Source organism: Amblyraja radiata, chromosome 10 (assembly GCF_010909765.2).
Source record: "Amblyraja radiata isolate CabotCenter1 chromosome 10, sAmbRad1.1.pri, whole genome shotgun sequence".
Lineage (NCBI taxonomy): Eukaryota > Metazoa > Chordata > Chondrichthyes > Rajiformes > Rajidae > Amblyraja > Amblyraja radiata.
Window position 1 is genome coordinate 39,658,988 of NC_045965.1, and position 24,389 is coordinate 39,683,376.

At 41.9% G+C, this 24,389-nt stretch overlaps 1 protein-coding gene across 2 annotated transcripts; it reads left to right on the forward strand.

The window, feature by feature from the left end:
- btf3l4 (basic transcription factor 3 like 4) lies at window positions 1-23,132 on the forward strand. 2 transcript variants are annotated; one of them, XM_033028600.1, is made up of 6 exons: window positions 1-148; window positions 809-872; window positions 8,154-8,267; window positions 12,088-12,289; window positions 17,957-18,016; window positions 22,760-23,132. In XM_033028600.1, the coding sequence occupies exons 2-6, from the start codon at window positions 819-821 to the stop codon at window positions 22,804-22,806; spliced, it is 477 nt and encodes a 158-aa protein (XP_032884491.1). In that variant the 5' UTR covers window positions 1-148; window positions 809-818; the 3' UTR covers window positions 22,807-23,132. The 2 variants fall into 2 exon arrangements, with proteins under 2 accessions (XP_032884491.1, XP_032884490.1); XM_033028599.1 differs by having other exon boundaries at window positions 127-300.
- Window positions 23,133-24,389: the final 1,257 nt, after the last annotated feature.

Genomic DNA, 24,389 nt, shown 5'->3' on the forward strand with positions numbered 1-24,389 from the left:
CCCGTGACGGGATTAGTGCGGGACGCGTCACGTGCTGGGAGACGCATTTTAACGCTCGCGCACCCTATCCCGATCTGACTCCATCTCTTTCCACAGCCGCCATCTTGCTCACCGCGTGTTTCCTTTGGGTCCGGACAAACACAACAAGGTTTGTGACCCGAGAGCGAGAGAAAAGTTTCCCGTCACTAGAGCTGACCCGGGCAGTCGCGTTCTGATAAAATCGCCGTGCAACCCCCGCGTTTGCAAATTGCGCGCGGACGCGGCGAACGAGTATCGGTGTTGAAAAGGAATAGTTAGGAGGTAGGATTTTACAACCGGATGATTTGGGCTAATTTTGCATCTGGTGAAAGTCCGGTCACGTTAGGCCGCGACCACACTTAAGTGGAAGAAAAGTATAATAACTTCCTGCCAATTCGATGTGGTCGTGTTCTAAGACTTGAATATAAAATCGGAACTGGCTGTGCCACTGTTGTTGGCGAAGCCTGAACGGAACTGAAGTTTTCAGTGTACACTAGTGTCTTTGGTGTGCACCGTCCATTTGTCATGCCACTCAAATTCCTACCCCCCAATTTGCTGAAAAAATAAGTTTAAAAGTGAAACAGAGCTGCGATTAAATAAATGTAGGATTCATTTGTACTTGTAGAAAGAGAGGCCTCACGAGAGTAGGTGTTAAAAGTTACTTGGGTAACCAGTTTGTGTAAAATAAATCTTCAATTATCGGGCCTAGATCGCATTTCATATTTGCTATTTCGCAAAACTAATTTAAGTTTAGAAAATTTGAATTCAGCTCTTTTTTTGCCATCCCCAGATTTTACACTATGAATCAGGAAAAATTAGCAAAACTACAGGCTCAGGTTCGGATAGGAGGAAAGGTAAGATAATTGTTACTGTTGTTATTTATGTCATGGAAGACATTTATTTTCTTGAAAGATTGTGTTCAGTTTTGTCAGCGTTTGTGGCACCTTCTTATGGTATTATTGATGCAATTTGCTCATGTCATATTTCCAGTGATTGTGATATTGTTTATATATTCAAGCTTTGTAAACAGTTGTAATTAATGCACTCTGATAGTTTATCTCGTAATGTCTTATCAATTAGGGCTGTTATTTTGTTCCTCCTTGGGCTCATGTACTTGGAATATTACATTATTTTTTCTGCTATCAGCATTTATTACCTATTCCTGGTTGAAACGTGATGAGCTGTTCTCTTGATTTGCTGTGGACTGTGTGAAGGTACTCGAAGTACTCTTCGAAAGGCATTTCCAATAACTATCCAGTGATGGTGAAAGAATGGAACTCATTCAGTTTCAAATGCGATTGAGCAATATTTTTGTTTGTTCTTTTTCTTATTGGTTAAAATCTTGAGGATGTCCTTAACCATCCATATAATTTAAATGATGTATACTAATATTTTAGTTAAGTGTTTCTCAGCCTCAGTCAGGGAAGAACTTTTGCTTTAATTGCAGTTGTCAGAAATGGATCTTGGCAGCAAATTTTCACACACACACACACACACACACACACACACACACACACACACACACACACACACCTCAGACCATGTTAAATATTTTGGTCATGTTCATTAAGGAATAAATACTGGCTGGGCTGCTGAAGGAATTCTATCTTGGTTCAAAACCATTATAGGACCTTTCATGTACATTCAAGGAGTTCCTCAGATATTTCACGCCCAGCAGTGTAACTGTTGTCAAGGCAGGGCTGAATTAGTTAACTAGATTAGGTCCTCAAGGCCTTTGCCTCCAGTGTGAGCTACCACTGAGCAAATCTGCATTCGACTGACATGAGTTATAGCATTACGTTAAATGCCCGCAGTCCAAAAATACATAATAAAGTTACAGGCAGGTGTTCTTTGTGTTTTTGACATGCTACCTAAAAATTAACCCGAGTACAAAACATGATAACAAATGTAGACAAAATGCTGGAGAAACTCAGCGGGTGAGACAACATTTATGGAGAGAAGGAATAGGCGACATTTCGGGTCGAGACCCTTCTTCAGACTGAAGGAGGCTCTTTATTACACTGTTGGGCTTTTTATTCATTCGGGGATAGTACATCAGCACTTTTGTCCACTCCTATAATTAATTGTACAGTGGTTTGGAGGAATATATTTTCTTTGTCAGAGCAATTTCCCTAGAACCAGGAATTCAAGACACATTAAGTGGACTCCTTAAAATATTTTTTAAGAGTTGTCAGTGTTCTGATCTGACTGAGTACTACTTTTCATTGCTATTAATTTATGCAAATATATTGGGTTCTTTGGCTATTACAAAGTCAATGAAATGTTTTCAAATGGTGACTGGGAGGATGTTACCTCTAAAGTTAACAATACTTCAAGTTAAAGTAATATTTTCAATGATTTTATTTTGTGCATTTTTCCGTGTCTATTTATTGACTAGAAAATACTTTGGGAACCAAAAACACCAGCCTTAGAATGTGCCTTCTGAAACTGATGGCATTATTAAATAAATACAGTTTGTTTGTTCTTTTGCTGAGCTACACAGCAATAATAAAACTTCATGGACGGGTTACACCAATGGCTATATTGTTCTTCCACTTTTTAGGGATTGTGGTTTTAGGAAGCCATCTGTATCGGGTGTAAAGTACATTTAACTTTTTTTCTACTGTCTTTAATTCCTAAATAGTTTTAAAATAATTTGTGTTTGACAATTTTATTGCTTTACCATTTCAAAATTTCAACAAAGGTGGAAATTTGGAAGTAGTGACATCCATAGGTAGCAGAACTATGGTAGTTCAAGTAAAGTAGAACTATAGTTTTAGAGATACAGCATGGAAACAGGCCCTTCAGCCCACAGTCCATGACAACCACAATTACTCATACACTAGTTCTGTACCACCATGTCGTGGTGGAGAAGCTTGTGTGGTCCTGAGAGTGATGCCGTCTGGAGCTATGCTCCTGGTAGGGCTACCCATGGCGTTAAGGTCGAGGGGGAGGAGTCCGACAAAGAGCAATCCAACCAAGACCTCAACTGTGGAACAGGCGGAGGATGATGGCTGGCCTTAGTGGAGCATCACAACGGCTGGAAAGGCAGATGAAGGCTGCAGCAGAAAAGCGCCTCCGGTCGTCTTGGACTCCATGCCACTGGATCCTGACCCAGATCTGTCAAGGAAGTGGTTGTGTGTGCACCAGTCTCCCCACGTTAAACAAAGTTACGCACAGGCGTCCTCCAACCCTGTAGACGCCCATGGTCAGCCATGACCGAGGGGAGCCTAAGAAAGTTCTATCCTACAAACTAGAGACAATTTACAGAAGTCAATTAGCGTACAAACATGCATGGCATTGGAGTGTGAGAGGAAGCCGGAGAAAACCCACAGTCACAGGGAGAACACATTACAAACAGCACCCATTATCAGGATCAAACCCAGGAGTCTGTTGCTGTAGGCAGCAGCCCTGCCTAATTGTATTAAAAAAAAACAATAAGTTACACTGGTGTAAATATTGCCCCACCCAGGCCTACCCAGTCTGCGATTCTCCTATAGCCCTGTCCTGTATTTAAATTAGTTATCTCAGATAGAAATTACTACTTTGTTCTAGGATGATTGTACAACTAAACTTGGACCGTTGCATGTCGTAACAAAGAGTAATGCCTAACTGGTATAAACCAAATCACAACAACCACAATCACAATAACATGTATGTCCACATTATGTTGTGAGTTTCTTTCAAAGCTGAGGATGAATGTTTCACAGTTTGTACCACTAGTTTGGAGTCTGTTGAGAATGGGTTTGACCAGGAAAATCATGTTTGTTTTACCATTAAATCTTATTTTTAAATAAATGTACACAGTTTTTAAATCTTTCACATTTCAATATGTCTTAAGATATATTATTTATATCACAATAAAATTCTACATTTTATCTATTGACAAATAACTTAATTGCAGTTTAAGAGGGCATCCCTTCAATGGATTTTTCCCTGTATTTGTTCAATTTCTTCCATCCAACATTGGAGGTAAGGGAAGATGTAAGTAGAATGTTGTGAAGAGGCAAATCTGTACTCTTAGTACTATGATACGGTACCCCTTTTCCCCACAAAGTAATGGATAGTAGTTGGCCTTGTTTCAGAGATTCCACGAAGACATAACTGTTATGGATCATAAATTTGGCTATTGTCTGATATCTTTAGTTCTATTTCTTTGTTATTTTTAAAGCCTATTTTGTTCAATTGTAATTGTGTTAGACAAGAGGTGCTCATGAACAAATACCATAGTTCTGTCCATTCAGAGCTTTAAAGTCAAATTCAGCATCGATATTTTGCATTAACTTTCCCTTTCTTGAGACAATTCGGAGTAATTGTCTGAAGTTGTTGCCTTTGTATCTCTTGACCAGTGTCTTTTAATGCCTCTCGGCCAACCTCAATGCTCTATAAACTTTCAGATGGTCCAAAGCTTGAACATCTTGGAATCCCTTGGATCCATCACAGCTTGTTGACTTGCATTGAGAGTTGGGAAGCAACAATTGTTTAAAAATTGTGATGTTTGCTTTCTGATTTCTATTTTCTTCTGTCTTTTTCTATATCCGTAGTGTTCTCCAGCCTGAAAACCCATCTGATGGCTTGAACATCCAATATATACCATTTATCCAATATGTATGCCATTTATACCTGTGCCCTTGTCCATAATCTCTGGAATTTCCTTCATAAACTTGTCTATCTTACTTTCTTCCTAAAAGCCACCTTCTTTGTCCAGGTTTTTTGAGAATCTGCCCTACTATTTCCTCATGAGACTCAATGACAAAGTTTATGAACACTCCTCTGAAGTATCTTAGATAACATTAATATGTTAGAGTCTATATAAATGCGAACTCTGTGCAGCGAGTGTCTCCATTTAGGTAGGTGGTTCAGATTTCACAAGCCGATCTTGAGTTTTTGCGTTCTGTTTACTAGGCAGTTTTTAGGTTTGACTTTTCACTTCTGCCGTTCAAAGTTCCTGACTAAAGAGCCTGTCCCACGAGCATGCGACTGCATGCGGCAAGCGCGACCAAACCAGAAGCAAGGGTCGCGCGGAGGTCGAATGATCCCCGTACAGGGCCGGTCCCACCAGCATGCGACTGCATGCGGCGAGCGCGACCAAACCGGAAGAGGGGGCCGCACGGAGGTCGAGTGAGTGATGTGAAGCTCGAGCGTGACGTACGGCGTCGAGGCGGCTGCGGGCCGGCAGGCCATTGCTGCGCGGAATTTTTGAACACTGTCGGTTTTTCGGAGACCCGCGCGATGTCGGGACCAGCTCCGCGCAACTCCATACGGCTCCGCCGATCGAAGTGGGGCCGGCCCCGCAAGGCCGTACGGCTCAAGAGACCACGTTAGGTCGCGCTTGCCGCATGCAGTCGTATGCTCGTGGGACAGGCCCTTAACTGAAAATGGAGTTTTGATCTATCTACCATATATCTATCATAGCATACCATATCTTCTATCATATCATATAATCTCCCCCTCCCCCTCTCTCTCCCCACCCCCCATGCCCGTCCTCCCTACCCCTCCCCCCCCCCCCCCCCCTCCCCCCCCCCCCCCCCCCCCTCCCCCCCCCCCCCCCCCCACCTCTCCCCTCCCCCCCCCACCTCTCCCCTTCCCCCCCCACCTCTCCCCTTCCCCCCCCACCTCTCCCCTTCCACCCCCACCTCTCCCCTCCCCCCCCACCTCTCCCCTTCCCCCCCCCCCACCTCTCCCCTTCCCCCCCCCCCCATCTCTCCCCTCCCCCCCCACCTCTCCCCTCCCCCCCCACCTCTCCCCTCCCCCCCCACCTCTCCCCTCCCCCCCACCTCTCCCCTCCCCCCCCACCTCTCCCTCCCCCCCCACCTCTCCCCTCCCCCCCCACCTCTCCCCTCCCCCCCACCTCTCCCCTCCCCCCCCACCTCTCCCCTCCCCCCCCACCTCTCCCCTCCCCCCCCACCTCTCCCCTCCCCCCCCCACCTCTCCCCTCCCCCCCCCACCTCTCCCCTCCCCCCCCACCTCTCCCCTCCCCCCCCACCTCTCCCTCCCCCCCCACCTCTCCCCTCCCCCCCCCACCTCTCCCCTCCCCCCCCCACCTCTCCCCTCCCCCCCCACCTCTCCCCTACCCCCCCCCACCTCTCCCCTCCCCCCCCACCTCTCCCCTCCCCCCCCCCACCTCACCCCTCCCCCCCCCACCTCTCCCCTCCCCCCCCACCTCTCCCCTCCCCCCCCACCTCTCCCCTCCCCCCCCCCCACCTCTCCCCCCCCCCCCACCTCTCCCCTCCCCTCCCCCCCCCACCTCTCCCCTCCCCTCCCCTCCCCCCCCACCTCTCCCCTCCCCCTCCCCTCCCCCCCCCCCTCTCCCCTCCCCTCCCCTCCCCCCCCCCCCTCTCCCCTCCCCCCCCCCCCCCCCTCTCCCCTCCCCCCCCCCCTCTCCCCTCCCCCCCCCCCTCTCCCCTCCCCCCCTCCTCTCCCCTCCCCCCCTCCTCTCCCCTCCCCCCCCCACCTCTCCCCTCCCCCCCCCACCTCTCACCCACCCTCCCTCTCCTCCACCACTCCACCCCCCTCTCCCTCTGTCTCTTGCCCTTCTGTCTCTGCCCTTTTTTCTCTGTCTCTCCCCCATTCTCTCTCTGCCCTCACTCTCTAACCCCCCCCCCCCCCCTCCCTCTCTAGACGCACCTGCAAGTTGGGGGCTATGTGTCAGTGGATAGGGCAGTTATGGGGTAAAAGCAAATTAATAATATTAATATATCAAGGGGGGTAGTTAGTGTGTGTGTGACCCCGCATGCCACTCAGCCCCCCCCCCCCCTCCCTGCTGAACACACAGTAATTTGGTTGGGCTTCCGAGGTCCCTAGAGCTGCAGAGTTTTCAACGCGCAGCCTGCTGGGCACTGTTTTCCACGAGCTGCAAGTTACCCAAACCCCCACTGACTCGCAGTCATTTTGTCGCCTCCAGCTTGGAGTCGACTCGCACTCGGCTGAGGGCTTCAGAGGTCCCGAGAGCTGCCGAGGCCCCGTCTGTGCCTCCCCCTCCCTCTCTCCTCCCCTCCTACCCCCCCCCCCCCACCTATTCTACCCCCCTGCCCCAGTCTCTCTGCCCCTCGAGATGGGGTGGGGATGGGGTAAAAGGAGCCAATTAATAACATTAATACAATATCAATGGGGGTGGTTAGTGTGTGTGTGGCAGTGGTTAGTGTTTATGTGGCGGTGGTTAGTGTTTGTGTGGCGGTGGTTAGTGTTTGTGTGGCGGTGGATAGTGTTTGTGTGGCGGTGGTTAGTGTTTGTGTGGCGGTGGTTAGTGTTTGTGTGGCGGTGGTTAGTGTTTGTGTGGCGGTGGTTAGTGTTTGTGTGGCGGTGGTTAGTGTGTGTGTGGGGGTGGTTAGTGTGTTTGTGTGACGCAGCAGGCTGCCCCCCCCCCCCAACCGCGCTTTGATGGGACAGGACCGAACGGGACCCCTTGGTCTAGTAAATATTAAACCCCTATTATTAAATTATTCCATCATTTCAATCCGATTGAGGATTTATTCATATTAGTTATCCTGTGTTATGACCAACTTATAAGCATCAAAACATTTTTACCAATGGGAGATGATTTGTGATTCTTGCAGTAATAAATTAAACTGAAAAAATTACAATCGTAATCTTATTTATCTTATTGTATGATGTCACATTCTACCTTTCTCCTAAGGAAGCTACTTGTAGTATGTTTTTTTAGATTGTTTATACACCATTCTGCTGGTCAATGTTAAAAACATGCAATTATTACATAATCAACATTGAGATTACTATGGTTCATAATCGAAAGATTTCTATCAGATTATTTGCCTTTTAGAGTTTTTTATTCTATGTCCAGCAAAGAAAATGTTGTGTATGGCATTGAGTATGGTGACAGGGGCATTGGAAAACAACTCCTTGCAGCTTGTTATGCTAACATTATTCTAACACCAGCTGAATCTTAAAACAACAAATCCTAAAAATAAACTGCGTTTTAGTTACTCGTAGATCACCTAATTGCCAAGACCACTAAAATATATTATTTTCAGGTTGCAAAGAACATTACTTTAAATATGTAATACTAATAATAATTAATTAAACGGTAATTTGAAATTGTTTAAATTGTCTGCGAACTTTCAAACCTTCACCTGTGCTCGAGCATGAATAACTTTGCATTTATTGCACTTTGTCAGGGCACAGCTCGCAGAAAGAAGAAGGTAGTGCACAGAACAGCAACAGCTGACGACAAGAAATTACAAAGCTCACTGAAGAAACTAGCAGTTAATAATATTGCTGGCATTGAGGAGGTAAGTTTTACATATTCAGTTTTGATTTTCATGTTGCTTTAGTGTGTATACTATATGCCAGTGAAACTTAAAACCCTTTCTTAACCTTATGTCTGTTGCTTTTCATCAATTTAGCTTATGTGTTATTAATATTTTCTCTCACATTTCTTGCCCTGTAGAGCAAAGCAGGCAGCCATTTAGTATCTGCAATTGGTTATTTTGGGGAAGTTTTTTCCCCTATTGTAAGCTGCTCTTGATATTATGGTTGAAATGAGAGTTTAAGCTCGTGCAAAAGCTTGAATTTAAAAAAACATATGAAAACCCCCAAGGTTACAGAGTATTTGTAGAATACTCCCTCGACAAGTCCGTGGTCCCTGCCTGCTTCAAAAAAAATCCATCATTTTACCAGTATCAAAAAATGCCTCCCCAGCCTGTCTGGTGGCCCTTACCGCGGTAGTCATGAAATGCTTTGAGAGGCTGGTGAAGAAACACATCTGCGCCTTCCTCCCTCGCAACATGGACCTGTTACAGTTCGCATACCGTCCGAACAGATCCATGGACGATGCGGTCTCCCAGGTTTTGCACACCGCTCTCTCTCATCTTGACAGCCAGAAGGGGGGCTACGTGAGGATGCTGTTCATAGACTTCCGTTCAGCCTTCAACACGATAGTTCCCACCAGACTGGCCGAGAAGCTACTGGAATTAGGGCTCAACACCCCCCTGTGTGCCTGGGCCCTGGACTTTCTCACCGCCAGGCCCCAGATAGTCAAGATGGAGGGAATACATCGAAGTCCCTCACCCTGAGCACAGGATCGCCCCAGGGTTGCGTCCTCAGCCCCCTATTGTACTCCCTGTACACACATGACTGTGTGGCTAGGTTCAGCTCCAACTCAATAATCAAGTTTGCTGATGACATTGTGGTGGTGGGCCTGATCTCAGACAACGATGAGGTGGTGGCTGATCTAGCACTCTGGTGTCAGGACAACAGCCTCCTCTTGAACATCAAAAAAACTAAGGAGCTGATCGTGGACTTTAGGAGGGCACATCATCTGAGGACGGACACACCATTGAGGATAAATGGGGATACTGTGGATAGGGTGAGCTGTTTTAAATATCTGGGAGTCCACATCTCTGAGGATATGACATGGACATCACACGCCGCAGCACTCGTGAGTAAGGCAAGGCAGAGCCTTTACCACCTCAGGCAATTGAGGAAATTCAGAGTGTCACCGAGGATCCTCCAGTGCTTCTACTCGGCGGCTGTGGAAAGCATCTTGTCCGGAAATATTACCATCTGGTTTGAGAATTGCTCTGCCCAGGACAAGAAGGCTCTGCAGAGAATAGTGCGTTCGGCCGAACGCACTATGGGAACTTCACTCATTAAGTAAGGGCTGGACAAGCATATGAAGAAAAAAAGAATCAATGGCTAGAGTGAGCCATTTAAATGAGGAAGCTTAAATGGAACATTAAACACCAGGATGGACTAGTTGAGCCAAATCACCTAATTCTGTTCGATATATTCTATGTAGTTGTGGCTGGGCAACAAGTATTATGATGCCTTATAACTAAGCCAGAAAATTACAATTCTAGGTCACATTTTGCTCAATATTTGCAGATACCATTCTCCAAGTAATTGTCAATAAAGCCAAATCATTAAATAGTTTCAAGAAGGGATATTTTACTTAGGAACTAGAGGGATCCAGTGGTATGGGGAAAATTTGTTACAAGATCAGAGCTGCCAAGTTTTGTCAGCATTTCAGTATTCTAGTACCTGAAAATGTATTTTGCGAGGAAACCAGTATTTTTACGCGGTGCCCGTCGGAGCAGCCCAGCCCGAGGGTGGAACGGCACTCCCGTCGGAATGGCCCAGCCCGAGGTGGAACGGCACTCCCGTCGGAGTGGCACAGCCCAAGGGTGGAACGGCACTCCCGTCGGAGTGGCCCAGCTCAAGGGAGGAACGGCACTCCCGTCGGAGTGGCCCAGCCCAAGGGTGGAACGGCATTCCCGTCGGAGTGGCCCAGCCCGAGGTGGAACGGCACTCCCGTCGGAGTGGCCCAGCTCAAGGGAGGAACGGCACTCCCGTCGGAGTGGCCCAGCTCAAGGGAGGAACGGCACTCCCGTCGGAGTGGCCCAGCCCGAGGTGGAACGGCACTCCCGTCGGAGTGGCCCAGCTCAAGGGAGGAACGGCACTCCCGTCGGAGTGGCCCAGCCCGAGGGTGGAACGGCACTCCCGTCGGAGTGGCCCAGCCCGAGGTGGAACGGCACTCCCGTCGGAGTGGCCCAGCTCAAGGGAGGAACGGCACTCCCGTGAGGGCGATCCGGCTCGGGGCTGGATCGGTGCTCCGGTGGCTGGGAGGGCGTTCTGGCGGCGGTGACCTGAGTCCTGGGTTCAGCCGCGGGCCAGCGGCTGCGTCCGCTGGACTGGAGGGCGGCAGCTTCGACCACCCCGGGCCGCGGTGTTTGAACCGGCCCATTAGCGGGGTTTGGTGAGCCGCGGGACTGTTTGTGCCATCCCCGGTGGGGAATCGCCTCAGCGCAGAGGGAGAAGAGGAGGGAAGAGACAGTAACCCTAAGATTTTTTCTTCCACCACAGTGAGGAGGTGCTTGGAGGACTCACTGTGGTGGATGTTAATTTGTGTTTATTGTTGTTTATTATTGTATGTATGACTGCAGGCACGAAATTTCGTTCAGACCGTAAGGTTTGAATGACAATAAAGGTATTCAATTCAATTCAATTCAATTCAATTTTGCTGAAAAAAGTTGTTCTTTTATGTGCGGTCATACCCATGTAAGAGTATAAGAATGCATAACTTTGCTACCAATTGACATGTCTTCTACGCACCTTATTTGACAGTGCATTCATTGCCATCTCTTTGTATGCTGCTGTTTGAATGACTGCTTCCTGCTTTTAGCAGCAGATGTTGTAGAAGCCGTTTTGGAAGCCTCCCTCTCCCTCCCTCCCTCTCTCTCCCTCCTTCCCCTCTTTCCCTCCCACCCTCCCTCTCTCTACCTCCCTCTCTCTTTCTTTTATTTTCCCTCCCTCCCACTCCCTCTCTCCCTCCCCTAACAGTCTGTGACCCATAGCGCTATGCTGTTCGCTTAAATTCCCATGTGTTAAACTGACAGCGCTGTTTAAACCTCGAGCGGGACAGGCAGATCAAAGCTTCCAGATCTTGAAATTTAAAATACTAATAGATTTAATCTGCTATAATTTTTAGAGGTACAGTATGACTTTTTATATCCTTGCATTTTTTAAGCAGCAAGCTGAAACAGGAAGTCTGGCTGATTTAAAAAATTTTTTTTTTTTTTAAATTGTATTTTACAAAGCAAATCTGTACATCTCCGTATTCTGATCGCATTTCTGTACAGAATATGGACAATCCGTACCACTTGGCAGCTCTGCAAGATACTGAATGTGAATGATGAGCCATGATTGTATTGAATTCCAGAGCAGGCCCCTAGGGTTGCATGGCCTACTCCAACTCCTTTTTTCTATGTTTCTATGAATTGTTGCTAACCAGAAAGTGCATATCAATCAAAACTGCGTTATGAAAATAAAAGGATTGGTCTATGGTTTGTAAACCCACCAGTTGGGAAAACATGGATGTGTTGGTGTTAAATCTGGATAGCATTAAGAAACAGTTGAGCTGAATAGGTTTTTGATTTTGGAAAAGCAGTTGGAATGTTTTGTACAATAATGAAATGGTTATTTTATGCCATCCTCAATACTTAGTCAACTGAACAGCTAATAATATAAAAATATGCTATTTAATGCAAACATTGAAAATATTGTATACTCGGATAACCAAATTTTATGAATGTTTGTTTTTGTGCCATACAGGTGAATATGATTAAAGATGATGGTCAGGTCATTCACTTCAATAATCCCAAAGTGCAAGCCTCATTATCTGCCAATACATTTGCAATTACTGGCCACGCTGAGACAAAACAGATCACAGAAATGCTTCCAGGCATTCTCAGCCAGCTTGGAGCTGACAGTCTAACAAGTCTTAGAAAATTAGCTGAGCAATTGCCACGGCAAGGTAAGTCTAAGAATTTTTCTAAATAGTGATATGCACAGGTGAATGTACTATTGGATTTTTATGAAGATCTTTATCTTACTACTGTTGTACCTGAAAACATTTGATAGGTTTTCCAATTAAAGAAAGCTGCAAAAATTAACTTTCTTCCAAGAAATACTCGATTCACCCAAACAACACGGTTAGTTTTGATGCACACAGTGAGGAAGCAATTAATTTGCAGCTTTAACTATTGGCTGTAAATAGTATATTTAATTAATCCTTATGAATTACAAAAGCCATTGAAACATTTTGGGTTAGACTTGAAGAGAACAATTGCATTTAACAAATTGCATTTATACAATGGCTTTCAAAAACTTGGCACATTCCAAAGCATTTCACTGCCAATTGTGTACTTTTGAAAAGTTGCTGTGTTTGAAATGCAACAGCTGGTCTGATTCAACAAAGTGGCAGAAATGGCATTAAGTTAGTAATCAGATGCCCTCTGCAATTGGAAACGTTGTCTTTATATTTTTTCATCATATACGATACTATACGATAGAACTTTATTTATCCCAGGGTGTGTGTGTCTGTCCCTCCCTCCCTCCCTGTTGTACACTTTCATAACCCCAGGAGCTGTGCACATTGATAGCCACAGGGAAGAAGGATCTCCTGTGGCGTTCTGTCCTGCATCTTGGAACCAGTCTGTTGCTGAAAGTACTCCTCAGGTTGACCAGTGTGTCAAGGAGGGGGTGAGCTGTATTGTCCAGGATGCTCCACAATTTGAGGAGCATCCTCCCTCCAAGACCACCTTCCATGAATCAAACTCCGCCCCCAGGATGGAGCCAGCCCTCATAATGAGTTTGTTAATCCTATTGGCGTCCATGGCCTTCGCCGTGCTGCCCCAGCACACTGCAGCGATGAAGATGACACTGACGTTGATCAGGATTTTCAACATCTGAACTTATTTTTTTGCATTTAATAGTCACATTTATTTTTTAATAAAGTTTAAGACCTTCGACACACTGCATTTGTATCAGAAAATGCTATGTCCAGCTCAGAAAACTGAAAACTGAAACATCGTCAGTCCATTTCCTTCCACATTCCTGACTACAAAATATTCATGAGAATTTAATTAAAAAATAAAGCCATTGCCCCAGATTTAAACTAATAAGAGTACATTTTGGATGGGTTTTGAGACATTTTTCAAATACCACTCCACTAGAGTTTATTGTGATATTGGTCAATGTGGAGAAGAAGAACATTTATTAGGACAGAAAAACCTAATTGACATTTCTTATCCTTGGTTGCTTTGATGGGGGTGAGAGGATGGGGAAAGAATGATGGATTTACAGTGGAAACTAAACTTCCCCTGGTGGCACAGAATTATGAGACTGGCAGATAGGAAATAATAGGCTCTGACTCAAATCTTTTGAGTTTGATTGGATTTAAATTTATTGAGATAGGAAAGTCGACAGAGTGATATCTATGTTTAAAGAAGGGTACAAAAGATAATATTTCATATCAATTTCACTGTTCCTTCTATAATGGGCTTTAATATGGAATGAAACTAACAATTAATATATGTGGTTAGATCGATTTAGTATGGTGGATTGTATAAGGAACATTTTAACTGGGTTTAAGTTTCACTTTGTGAAAGTGGCCAAAGTTCAGTGTGACGAAGTGCAGATCAGTTCTTCTGCACTGTTGACATTGCTGTCTTTCAAACAAAAATGAAGCCTTCACCTGCCCTTTTAGTACCCTTAAAAAAAGAATAGCATTTTCTGTAAGAGGCAGGAAGTATTGCAGTGTTGTGATTTAAATTTATCTTTGGTGAACATCACCAAGACAGATTATCACAATGTAAAACATTTCTGTTCCAATTGGTTGCTTTGTTTTGTCAATATTACAACAGAGATTACATTTCAGAAGTACATTCGGTATGTGTCTTTTTACAATACTGGAAAGATTTTGAGGAACGAGATTATTATTCAGGTTTTGACACCATACACTGTTCTTAACACAAATCTACCCATCATGTGAAACCTTATAAATAACAGATATAAATTAGATAACTTCAAGACCGAAAGTCAAAAACTTTTTTCATAACAGACAAATTTTCATCGTTTCACCACCATTTTGGACACCAAAAATGTGAGGTTAAAAACTGCCACATTTAGTCATGAATATTGAATTAATAAATAAACTTCATATGGCCCCTCATACATATACATTTTGATTATGGTCTAGGGAAATATCTTCATCAACACCAGGGGAAAAATACAGTAACATGTCTGGTATTCCACCTAGCAAAAATCCTGTAACGGTTGTTGTGCTTGGTGCCCATTGTCACAACGACCGTTATCTGGGTCAGTACCTCCGTAAGTTAAACCACGGAGGCTCCAAACCTCTAATGCTTTTCAAAAACCCAACAAGGTATCCTATGGTGGTAGCGATTTTTGGGTGAGTTAATTTTTCTTATTTTCCAATTTAATGTATCAAAACCATCGTGGTGTCCAAAAAGCAACGACCGTTTACGATATATTTTCCGACTTTAAAATCAATTTTAAAAACTGGTCATCAAAACTAAGAAACTGAGCCAATCTTCAATTTGGCAACACGCTGTCTCTTGTTTACCTTTCGTACGGACCAAGTCGCTAACTTCATTCCTTCATGTCAACTTCTGGAAGCTCCACAACAACTGTTAGAGACATTTTACTTACTAACAAATCATCCCAAATCAAACCTTCTGACAAATCATAGGCCATTGATATAGCTAAAATCCATAAGGTGATGTACTGTTTAGATCACATTGGTGAAAATGTTTGGTTTTTGCTAATGTAACGTTTGTTTTCTGGGAAACCAAACCTTTGAGTGTCCACCGCAACATACGTTTGTGTGTTGCGGTGTCTACTCAGATGGATGCAGTATTCTACTACATGATCAGGTGAATGAAGTGGAAACTGTGTTTGCAATTTTATTGTTCCATGTGGTTTTCATAAACATAGAAAGGAATAAGAAATACGTGCATTTACTGTGCTAACCAGGTCACTGGTGGACCATGCGACAACCGTTACACAAAATTTATTTGTGTATTCCAATGCCATTTTCGGAAACTTGCGATCAATATGCTATATTTTCTTATACTTTTTGTTGATACTATGTTAGTTATGAACCCAATAAAGTGCTTGTCAACTTTTTTGAAGGAATTTGAAATTTGATGCCCTTTGCCGCATTTTGTGCAGTATTGTAAAAATACACATATACTATGCTTTAGGACATAGTTCCATAAGCTATGTTTGTCATACTTTTTACTTTCGGGGATAAGTAAGTAATGCAGCTTTTGTTTATATAAAAGTAAAATGAATCAAGATCTTATAAACAGAAGTGAGCCTGTTACACGTGTAATTGTTCAGTAACCTCAGCATTATCATTTTGGATTGCGTTGTCTACAATAGATTAAGGTCATGGAAAAGATGCAGAACAGAATTAAGGAACTACCTGGGATTAAATGATTCAGTAATAAGGGCAGACTTAAGATCTGTACCTTTCTTGTTAAAACAAAGGTTGAGAAGATCTGATTGAGATATTTCAAATTATGAGAGATTATTGGTGAAATGTTTATGCATTGGTTGCTGACTTAAAACCTTAGGTTATATATTTAAGCATGTTGCCAGTAGAAGAAATTTAAGCATGTTGCCAGTAGAAGAAATTTAAGCTAATTGTTCATGGAAGAAATTAGGTTGCATGATATTTTTTTAGGACAATTTGATGAAAGACTAATCGATAAAGATATGTAATGGGAAGTGGGTAATGGTGAGTTCACCATATGTAAAATGCTTTATAAAATGTTTATTGTTTAGACCTCCGGACATCTCAAAGTTTGCTACCGCCAGTGAAATACTTTTTCTACTCACTACTGATGAAATAGAATATGTGGTTCTGCTAAAAACACAAACTGCAGTGTAACATTGGCCAAATAGTTTACCTTTTGAGAAATAAATAATTTCCGGGCAATAACTCTCATGTCCTCCTTTAATCCTTTAATGAATTATCACCCATTTTAGAGAGCAAAAAGGGGTTCTGGCTTAACCTCTCATTTTAAGAAATATGACTTTACGTAGTCCACCAATTGTGGGAAGAAAGACTATGGCAAAACTGAAAAAAGTTGTTTCCTTATGTGCTTTGAAATTCAGTTGTCAATGCTGCACAGTTAAGGTGATTCTTAATTATAACCCAAAATTACAAATGGTATAATACTCTAGTACACTTAGAATTAACCTCTTTCCCAGAGATTTTGTTTCTGAGGTTAACTCCAACAAGAAGGTTCTTAACTTGTAAAATTTGTTTGAAATATTAATTGGTGTCTTCTATAATTTGTGCGTTATTGATGCTTTTTTATTTCAATGAGTAATTGCTGGATGCAAAATTATTTTAGTACACATGTAATTATGTTACATTTTAATTAGTTTGAAGCACAAAAACACTAGTAACTTTCTGACTAGCATATATATTTTTTTAAAAAGCAGTTGATGTACAATTTTTCGATTTTCAGAAGGGATTTCATCAAAAATAGTGAATCACAGGTTATTGCAGGAAATAAAAAGCTCGTGGTAGTTGACAACATTGTCTTGGGGAGAAAGATTGGATGACAAACAGGAAACAGATGGGTCTTTTTCTACTTGGCAAGATGTAAAAATAATTGATTTAGATGAAAACCGTGGAATGGTTGCAAAATCTGCTGAGGACACAAAGATGTATAGCAAAGTAAGTTGTTAAGAAGACATAAGGAGGATGCAAGAGACTTGGATGTGTTAAGTGAATGGGCAAAAATCTACAAATGGAAAATAAGATGGGAAAAGCAGTTTCTTACTGTTGAGAGTTCACCGGGCAATCTGCGTGTCCAAGTGCATAATTTGTGACAGGTTAATTTGCAGGTACACAAAGTCATTAGGAAAAATAACATTCACTATTGTTCACATTGAATATAAAAAGAATAGTTATGTTTCAGGTACTTATGGCACTGGTGAGACTGCTTTTTGAGAAATCTGCATTATTGGTTGCCTTTTTAAGAGTGGATGTTAATGTGTTGGAAGTAGTTCAGAAAAGGGTTTACAAGACTAATTCTTGGAAAAAGCAGTTTCTCTTGTGAGAAAAATTTGGGCAGGCTTTTCTTGTATTTGCTGAATTTAGAAAGTATTTAAGACCCTGCAATGTCTTGACCGGATGAGTGGATGGAAGTTTACTCTTGTTGGAGAATCTAGAACTAGGTCATTATTTAACTAAAATGGGATTGCCCATTTAACAAAATTGAGGGGATTTATTTTTTTTTCTCTGAGGAGTGTGAGCTTTTGGCATTCACTTCCTGTAAGGCCATGGAAAAGGGTCTTTGATTAGTTTTAAGCCAGAGTTGCATAGATTCTTGATGAGCAAAGTGGTGAAAGATTACCACAGATAAACAGGAATGTGCATTAGAGGTTAGTCAGATTACACTTTATTAAATGGTTCAACAGACTTCGGGGAAAGAGTGGTTGACTGGCTCTCCAAATTTGAGTCCGTGTATGTCATTTAGGAAATGATCCGTGAAAATGCATTGTTACAATTCACAATGGCAATCAGTTCGAGACGTATATGTATTTTGTTATTAATGTTGTAAATTTGGTGAATGCTGCTGATTTTTCTTTTATTTAGTTCTGGATAACAAAACGCCCAAAGCAGAAGATATTGAAGAAGATGATGATGACGTCCCAGGTAAATGTGAATTACAATTTACCTTGAAAATTGTCTCACAGTTATGGACTAAAATACTGGGCCTCCATCTGGACTTAAATTTTGAGTCAAATTGTCTTTCTCATACATGGTGCATACAGATATCCCTGGAAATGCAAGATGCACCGGAGCTTGACGACTCCACGTGCTCTTCCCGGAGAGTACTATCATCTGATGCAATCGCTCTAGTCTTTTAAATCTGTTTTCTCTACTGTTGTTGTTGAGTTTAACTTGATTGCATTCATTGTTTGATCTCATTGGATAGGATGGAAAAAAAAGCTTTTCACTGTCTCGATTCATGTGACAATATACCTGAACCTATATGCAAGAGTGTTGCATCTCTTAAATATTGGACAAGAAGGTGTCTCGTAATTTCAATGCAACCAATTTAGCACGAATTGCAGTTTAAAAAAAAAAACTTTTGCGTATATCAAAGGCGGAATCAGCTAACTTAATATCGTACTTATATAATATCATTTTAAACATAGAAATACCCACAACAGATGGAATTAGAAGAGACTGGGAACAAGAATTAGCTATAAAAATTTCAAAAGAGAGCTGGGATAAACATTTACTACAGGTGCATAAATGCTCGATCAATGTACGACATACGCTTATCCAATTCAAAACATTACATAGACTATACTATTCAAAAACTAAATTAAATAAAATCTTTCCCAATGTTTCACCAATCTGTGATAAATGTCTGTGTCAAGAAGCTACCATAGCGCATTCTTTTATTTTTTGTACAAAAATTCAAAAATTCTGGCATGGAATATTTGATATTTTTTCTAAATTAATTAAAATAAAACTGGTACCAAAACCAGAATGGATCATTTTTGGGATATCGGAAGATATCCCTGAATTAAACGTGTATCAGAAGAATTTACTCAATTACGGGCTAATAATGGGAAAAAAGCTCATACTTAAATTCTGGAAAAATGCGCCCACACCAACAATAAAAATGTGGATATCAAATATGTTTGAAACATTACATCTGGAAGAGATGAGATTCCTCTTAGCAGATAAAGCAAACCAATTCCAAAAGACGTGGTCTACGTTTATGGACCTATTACAAGCATGAGGTGCAATAGTAATTTTAAATAAATAAATAAATAAATAAATGGTATCAGGACCTGGCATTGGGAGATAAAACAACAAAAACAGACTTGGTTGGTAGTCTTTCTGCGGAGTTTAATGTTATAATAGAGCGATTGTCCTTACTTTCTTTTTCTTTCTTTTCTAGGGTCTACTTTCTTACTTACTTCCTTCTCTAACTTCTTTTCTAAGGGGCTTTCTTTTCCCAACACTCTTCTGCACTTCACAACTCTTGCGCACCTTCTTTACTTTCCTTACTTCTATCTTTTTCTTAAAGCTTTAAAAAAAAAAAAAATGAAGCGGTACAAAAAATGTATTAAGATATATGTGTTGTGTGTTATTGTAATTTACCGTACTTCTAATAAAAAAAAAAAAAAAAAAAAAAAAAAAAAAAATCATTGAAGGCACCTTAAATATGTTAAGTCTTAGGATGAGTTAATGAAAGCATGAGGGATCTTGATAAAATGGGTGTGGAAACGTTGGCTCTTATGGGAGAGTCTTGAGCTATGGGCTCCTAAAGCAAGGGCTCACCATTTAATAGTGAAATTAGGTGAATTCCTCTGACAATTATGAATCTTCGGAATCTCTATTCATCAAATGGTGAACACAGAACTTTCACTGGTAGATTCATATGCAAGTGAGTGAAAAAATTCCACGAATAGGCAAGAATTTACAATTGAGGTTACAATCAAATCAGCGATGATTTTATTGGTAGTACAGGCTTGTGGGCACAAGCACTCTATTAGTTTCTGATTAGCTTTTTTGTCTAAGTTGTATAACCATATAACCATTGTACTGGTGCAATTGCATGTCAAGCTGGTGTTGCGGCCATAATTTGTGTTAATGATAGCCGGGATGAATCTGACCTTTATTGAGTTTGTTCCATTGACAGCTAGTGACGATTCTTGGGTAACTGATAAATAAGGTTAAAAGATGACAATCTAGACAGCTCTCTCTTCTTAAAGCTCCTTAGTTTAATTTAATTTATTGTCATGTGTACCGAGGTACAATGAAATGATCTTGTGTGTTTACCAGTCAGCGGAAAGACTATACATCATTACATTTGAATCATCCACATTGTACAGTTATATTATAATAGGAGAGGAAAGAAGAGGAAATAATTGGTCCTTGATTATGTTGGCTGCTTTCTCAAGACAGTTAGAAATATTAATAGTCAGTGGGAAGGAGACTGGTTTGCATAATGTACTAGGCTGCAACCACAACTCTGCAGTTTCTTGCAGTCTTGCGAGAAAGGGTTGCCAAACCAAATTGGGGTGCGTCCTGATAGGATGCTTTCTGTGGTGCATCTGTAGAAATTGGTAAGAGTCATTTGAGAGATGCTGCATTTCCTTAGCCTTCTGAGGAAGTAGAGGTTGGTGTGCTTTCTTGGCTATCTTAGTGTGTTTTGACATATTCAAATTGGTCAAATAAGTTCTATTGGTCAAATATGCGGCTAGGAATTTGAAGTTCTGGAATGAGCATCCAGAAGAAGGGGTAGGGTTGGGTACAATTATGATATTTAAAAGACAGACAGATACATGGATAGGAAAGGTTGGGATATGGATCAGGCACAGGAAAACGGGACTAGCTCAGTTAGGTGACTTGGTTGTCAGGAATGGCAGGGTGAGGGCCTTGTTTCCATGCTGTATAGCTCTGTGACTATTTGACTTTTTTTCCGAGGGGGGAAGGGTGGTGTTTACAGTACAATCCCACCAAAGTGATCAGTTGAATATTCATGATCAAAGTCACTTTTGTCCTTGAATTTATATGTGAACAGATGAGCCAGAAAATGATGATTATTATTTTATTTTTTAAAACAGTGCTGGTGGAACTCAGTGGGTTAGGCAGTGACTTGGGAGGACCTGGATAGGCAACTTTTCAGTCAGGATCTTCCTCAGTTGCCAGTCTTTACGTGTCCTCCAGAGATGCTGCCTGACCTGCTGAGTTCCTCCAGCACTTTGCTCAACATTCCAGCATCTGCATTTTTTTTGTGTCTCCATTGATTATTATGTTTATTTCTGCATTTTCTGATAGCTATCTGAATTTGGGCAAAAAGAATAGACATTTTTTATTTGTTTATGTTGAGGATTTAAATTCTGTGCTGTTCCCAGATTTAAATAAATTACATTTCAGCCTTGTAATGTGATGCAATATGGAGTTTTTTTAAACTAATATTTGAAAGACAAATATTTACATCTTATAAAGAACAGGAATGATTGTCGATGCAGATAAATAGATTTGGGGATTAAAATGGTACAAGCATCTTTAAATGTATATAAGCTCATATGGTGATGTTGAAGCTAGTATATGTGATATTGCAGCAAGTATTACCATATGCAAATTGTGCGGATTTTGTGTGCTTATAAACTATAATAGTGGGCTACAGGTCTTGCGTTTCTAGGGTGGAGGTGGGTTGGTTTAAATTGAGAATGGAATCTTATCCACACCGGCTTGCAAATGTGTCTGAGCAAAATTTGTGGTGGGTTTGTTGCTGCATCCTATTGTACGAACATGAGTTGTGTTAATCTGTCCATTTGGGAGTTGCGGTATGCAACTCCACTATCAGTACTCTTTTCTTTCTGGATATCTGGCCAATATTGCAATCTTGCACCATGGAGAACATTTTTTTTCTTATATGGAGTGCATATCGCCCACCAGACCTGTCACCCAGCTCCTTTCTTCTCATCCGCAGTTCCCCATTTCCCTTTCCGCTCCCTCTACCACCCATATCCCAACTTCCAGCTTTTATTTCACTCCTCTACTTTCCTTATCTGATGCCCCTTTCATCTCAAGCCTTTGTCACATCACCCATCTGTCAAAGACACCCACTCCCTAGTATCTACAGATCACCTGCCAGGCTCGCCCCCATCTTGTTTTCCATTTCCCCCTGCTTTTCTCCCCCCCCCCCCCCCCCCCCCCCCCCCCCCCCCCCCACATTCTCCATGTTTGAAGAAGGATCTCGACCCAAACCATCGCATTCCCTCCACAGATGCTGCCTGATCTTCTGAGTTCATCATTGCTGGTCTTCAATCGGTTTTATCCGGAATGGGAATTTTTGGTGTTTGTGCAGAGTAAATTAACTTTTCTGCATAATGATGTGCGATGTTTATATTTGGGTTTATTCCATTTTCCACTTCAAATGGTCACTCCAGACTCTGTTTCCGCGTGTCCTTCAGATTCGTCGAACTGATGGGATGGAGTTAACGGCTTTAATTTGCGTTGCAGGTAATTCCTCAGGTATTGGAACTCTAGGCAACCACAGTAATCCAACACTATTTCTGCATTGAAACTTCACAGAGGAATACTACCACTCTGCTTCCTATTTTCTTGCGAAATATCCACACCATAGCACTTCATACTTAAGCTTTGTCTAGAATCTCATCATATATTTTCCATGAGAAAATCAACAATTGCCAGGTGTTGACATAACTGTTGTGATAGTGAGTGCAGATGATATCCTGATGCTGACTGCCTAATAATCATTGAGGCAATGGGACATGAGTTTGGTTACACCACTGCTTTTATAAATTGGTTGTTTTTGGAACTGCTTGAATTTATCCATTAGTATATGTAAATGCTTTTCTAAAATGTCTTAAATATTTTAAACGCGTGCCTTTGTTTTTACAGATCTTGTTGAAAATTTTGATGAAGCGTCTAAGAATGAAGCCAACTAAAACCTGCTGGCAGACCATAGACTGGAATAAAGACTGTACCAACGAGGAAACTTATTCCAAAGTTTTACTATATTAAAAAGTGAAAAATCACAAGTTTGCAAATACAGTCAACTAAGGCATTTTGTATTTTAATGATGCGGAATGTTCAGCATCTTTCAATTGGTTGAAATCACTTGTCTGCATTTTGCACTTAAAACAAAATCTGAGATTTCATTAAAAAGCAATCTGAATAGATTGCAAATGCAAGTGGGATGAGCAAGCTGGCGAAGGTCTTATTTAAGGTTTTCCCTCATGACATGCAAATAAAATAGATTGATTAACTTGTATACTGCGTGAATAATTTTACTTTCACTTTATTTGCACTGGTTTTGACGTTTAAGATACGTGCATTGATTTATTTTCAACATTTTTAAAATTGTATTTTTAGTCTTTATTCTCAAACGTGAATTTTCCCTGCTGATCCCTAGGAATGACATGGCTATTCCATCTGTCTTTCTGCCATCTTTCATTGTGTTCATTTTCAGATTGGTGAACTTGTGCAATGACTTTTTTTAACTCTGCCTATACCATTGGCATTGTATCATGAGTTTTTGCCAATGTTCAGAATGCCACCAAATTTTGATATTTTGTTTAGGTAATAACTCTTACGTTCATTAGGTGAGTCCAAAAAACCCTTTCTTCCATTTATAATTGGGTCAACCACCGGGTGGCATCTGCAATGGCTGCCTCGCCAACAGTCTCTCGTCCCTTCCTTCTTTGTTGTTTTTTAGTATGTATTGAATGTATGTTTTAATGTTCTTGAGCTTGTTATATGTAGGGGGTTGGGGGTAACTTTTTTTAATCTCTTACCTCGACGGAGATGTGATTTATTTTTATTTTTCTTAACGTATCGTATCTGTCTACTATGGCCTAACATTGAGGAGTTGGCAGCCTCTGCTGGAGACTGACTTCGGAAGCTCCAACCGCGGGAACCTGCGGACTTTAACTTCGTGGAGCTCGCGGTCCCTGGTTAGAGTCCAACTTCGGGAGCTCCAAGCCGCAGGAACTTTGACTGCTTCGATCGTCCCCAACTGCAGATGGTTCGACTGCCCCGACTGCGGGAGAATAAAGAGAAAGAAGATTGGACTTTATTGCATTCCATCACAGTGAGGAATGTGGGGAATCCACTATGGTAGACCTTTATGTTAACTTTTATGTAGTTTTGTGTCTTGCTTTATTTTTAGAATGGCTGTATGGTAATTCGAGTTTCACTGTACCTTAATTGGTACAAGTGACACTAAACTGACCTTTGAACCTTTAATTGGTGGTAAATGGTTCAGCCTTCAAGGACATTGCTTCTGAGACTGATCTTAGTGAAGCATTCACCTGAAATCTTGAAAGTGAAGTCAGGAGTGGTGCCTTTGGTGCTCGAAGGAAGCAGACTATTAATTGTAATGCTCAACCTGAGATCAATTTATTTAGAGTAATGGTGATCAAAGATGATAATAATCAATTCCAGGTAGTGCATTTACACATCGTAAGTTGCAGGAAAAGGCAACCATTTCCATAAATTTGCTTTGGTGAAATGTATGTGATTCTGCAGT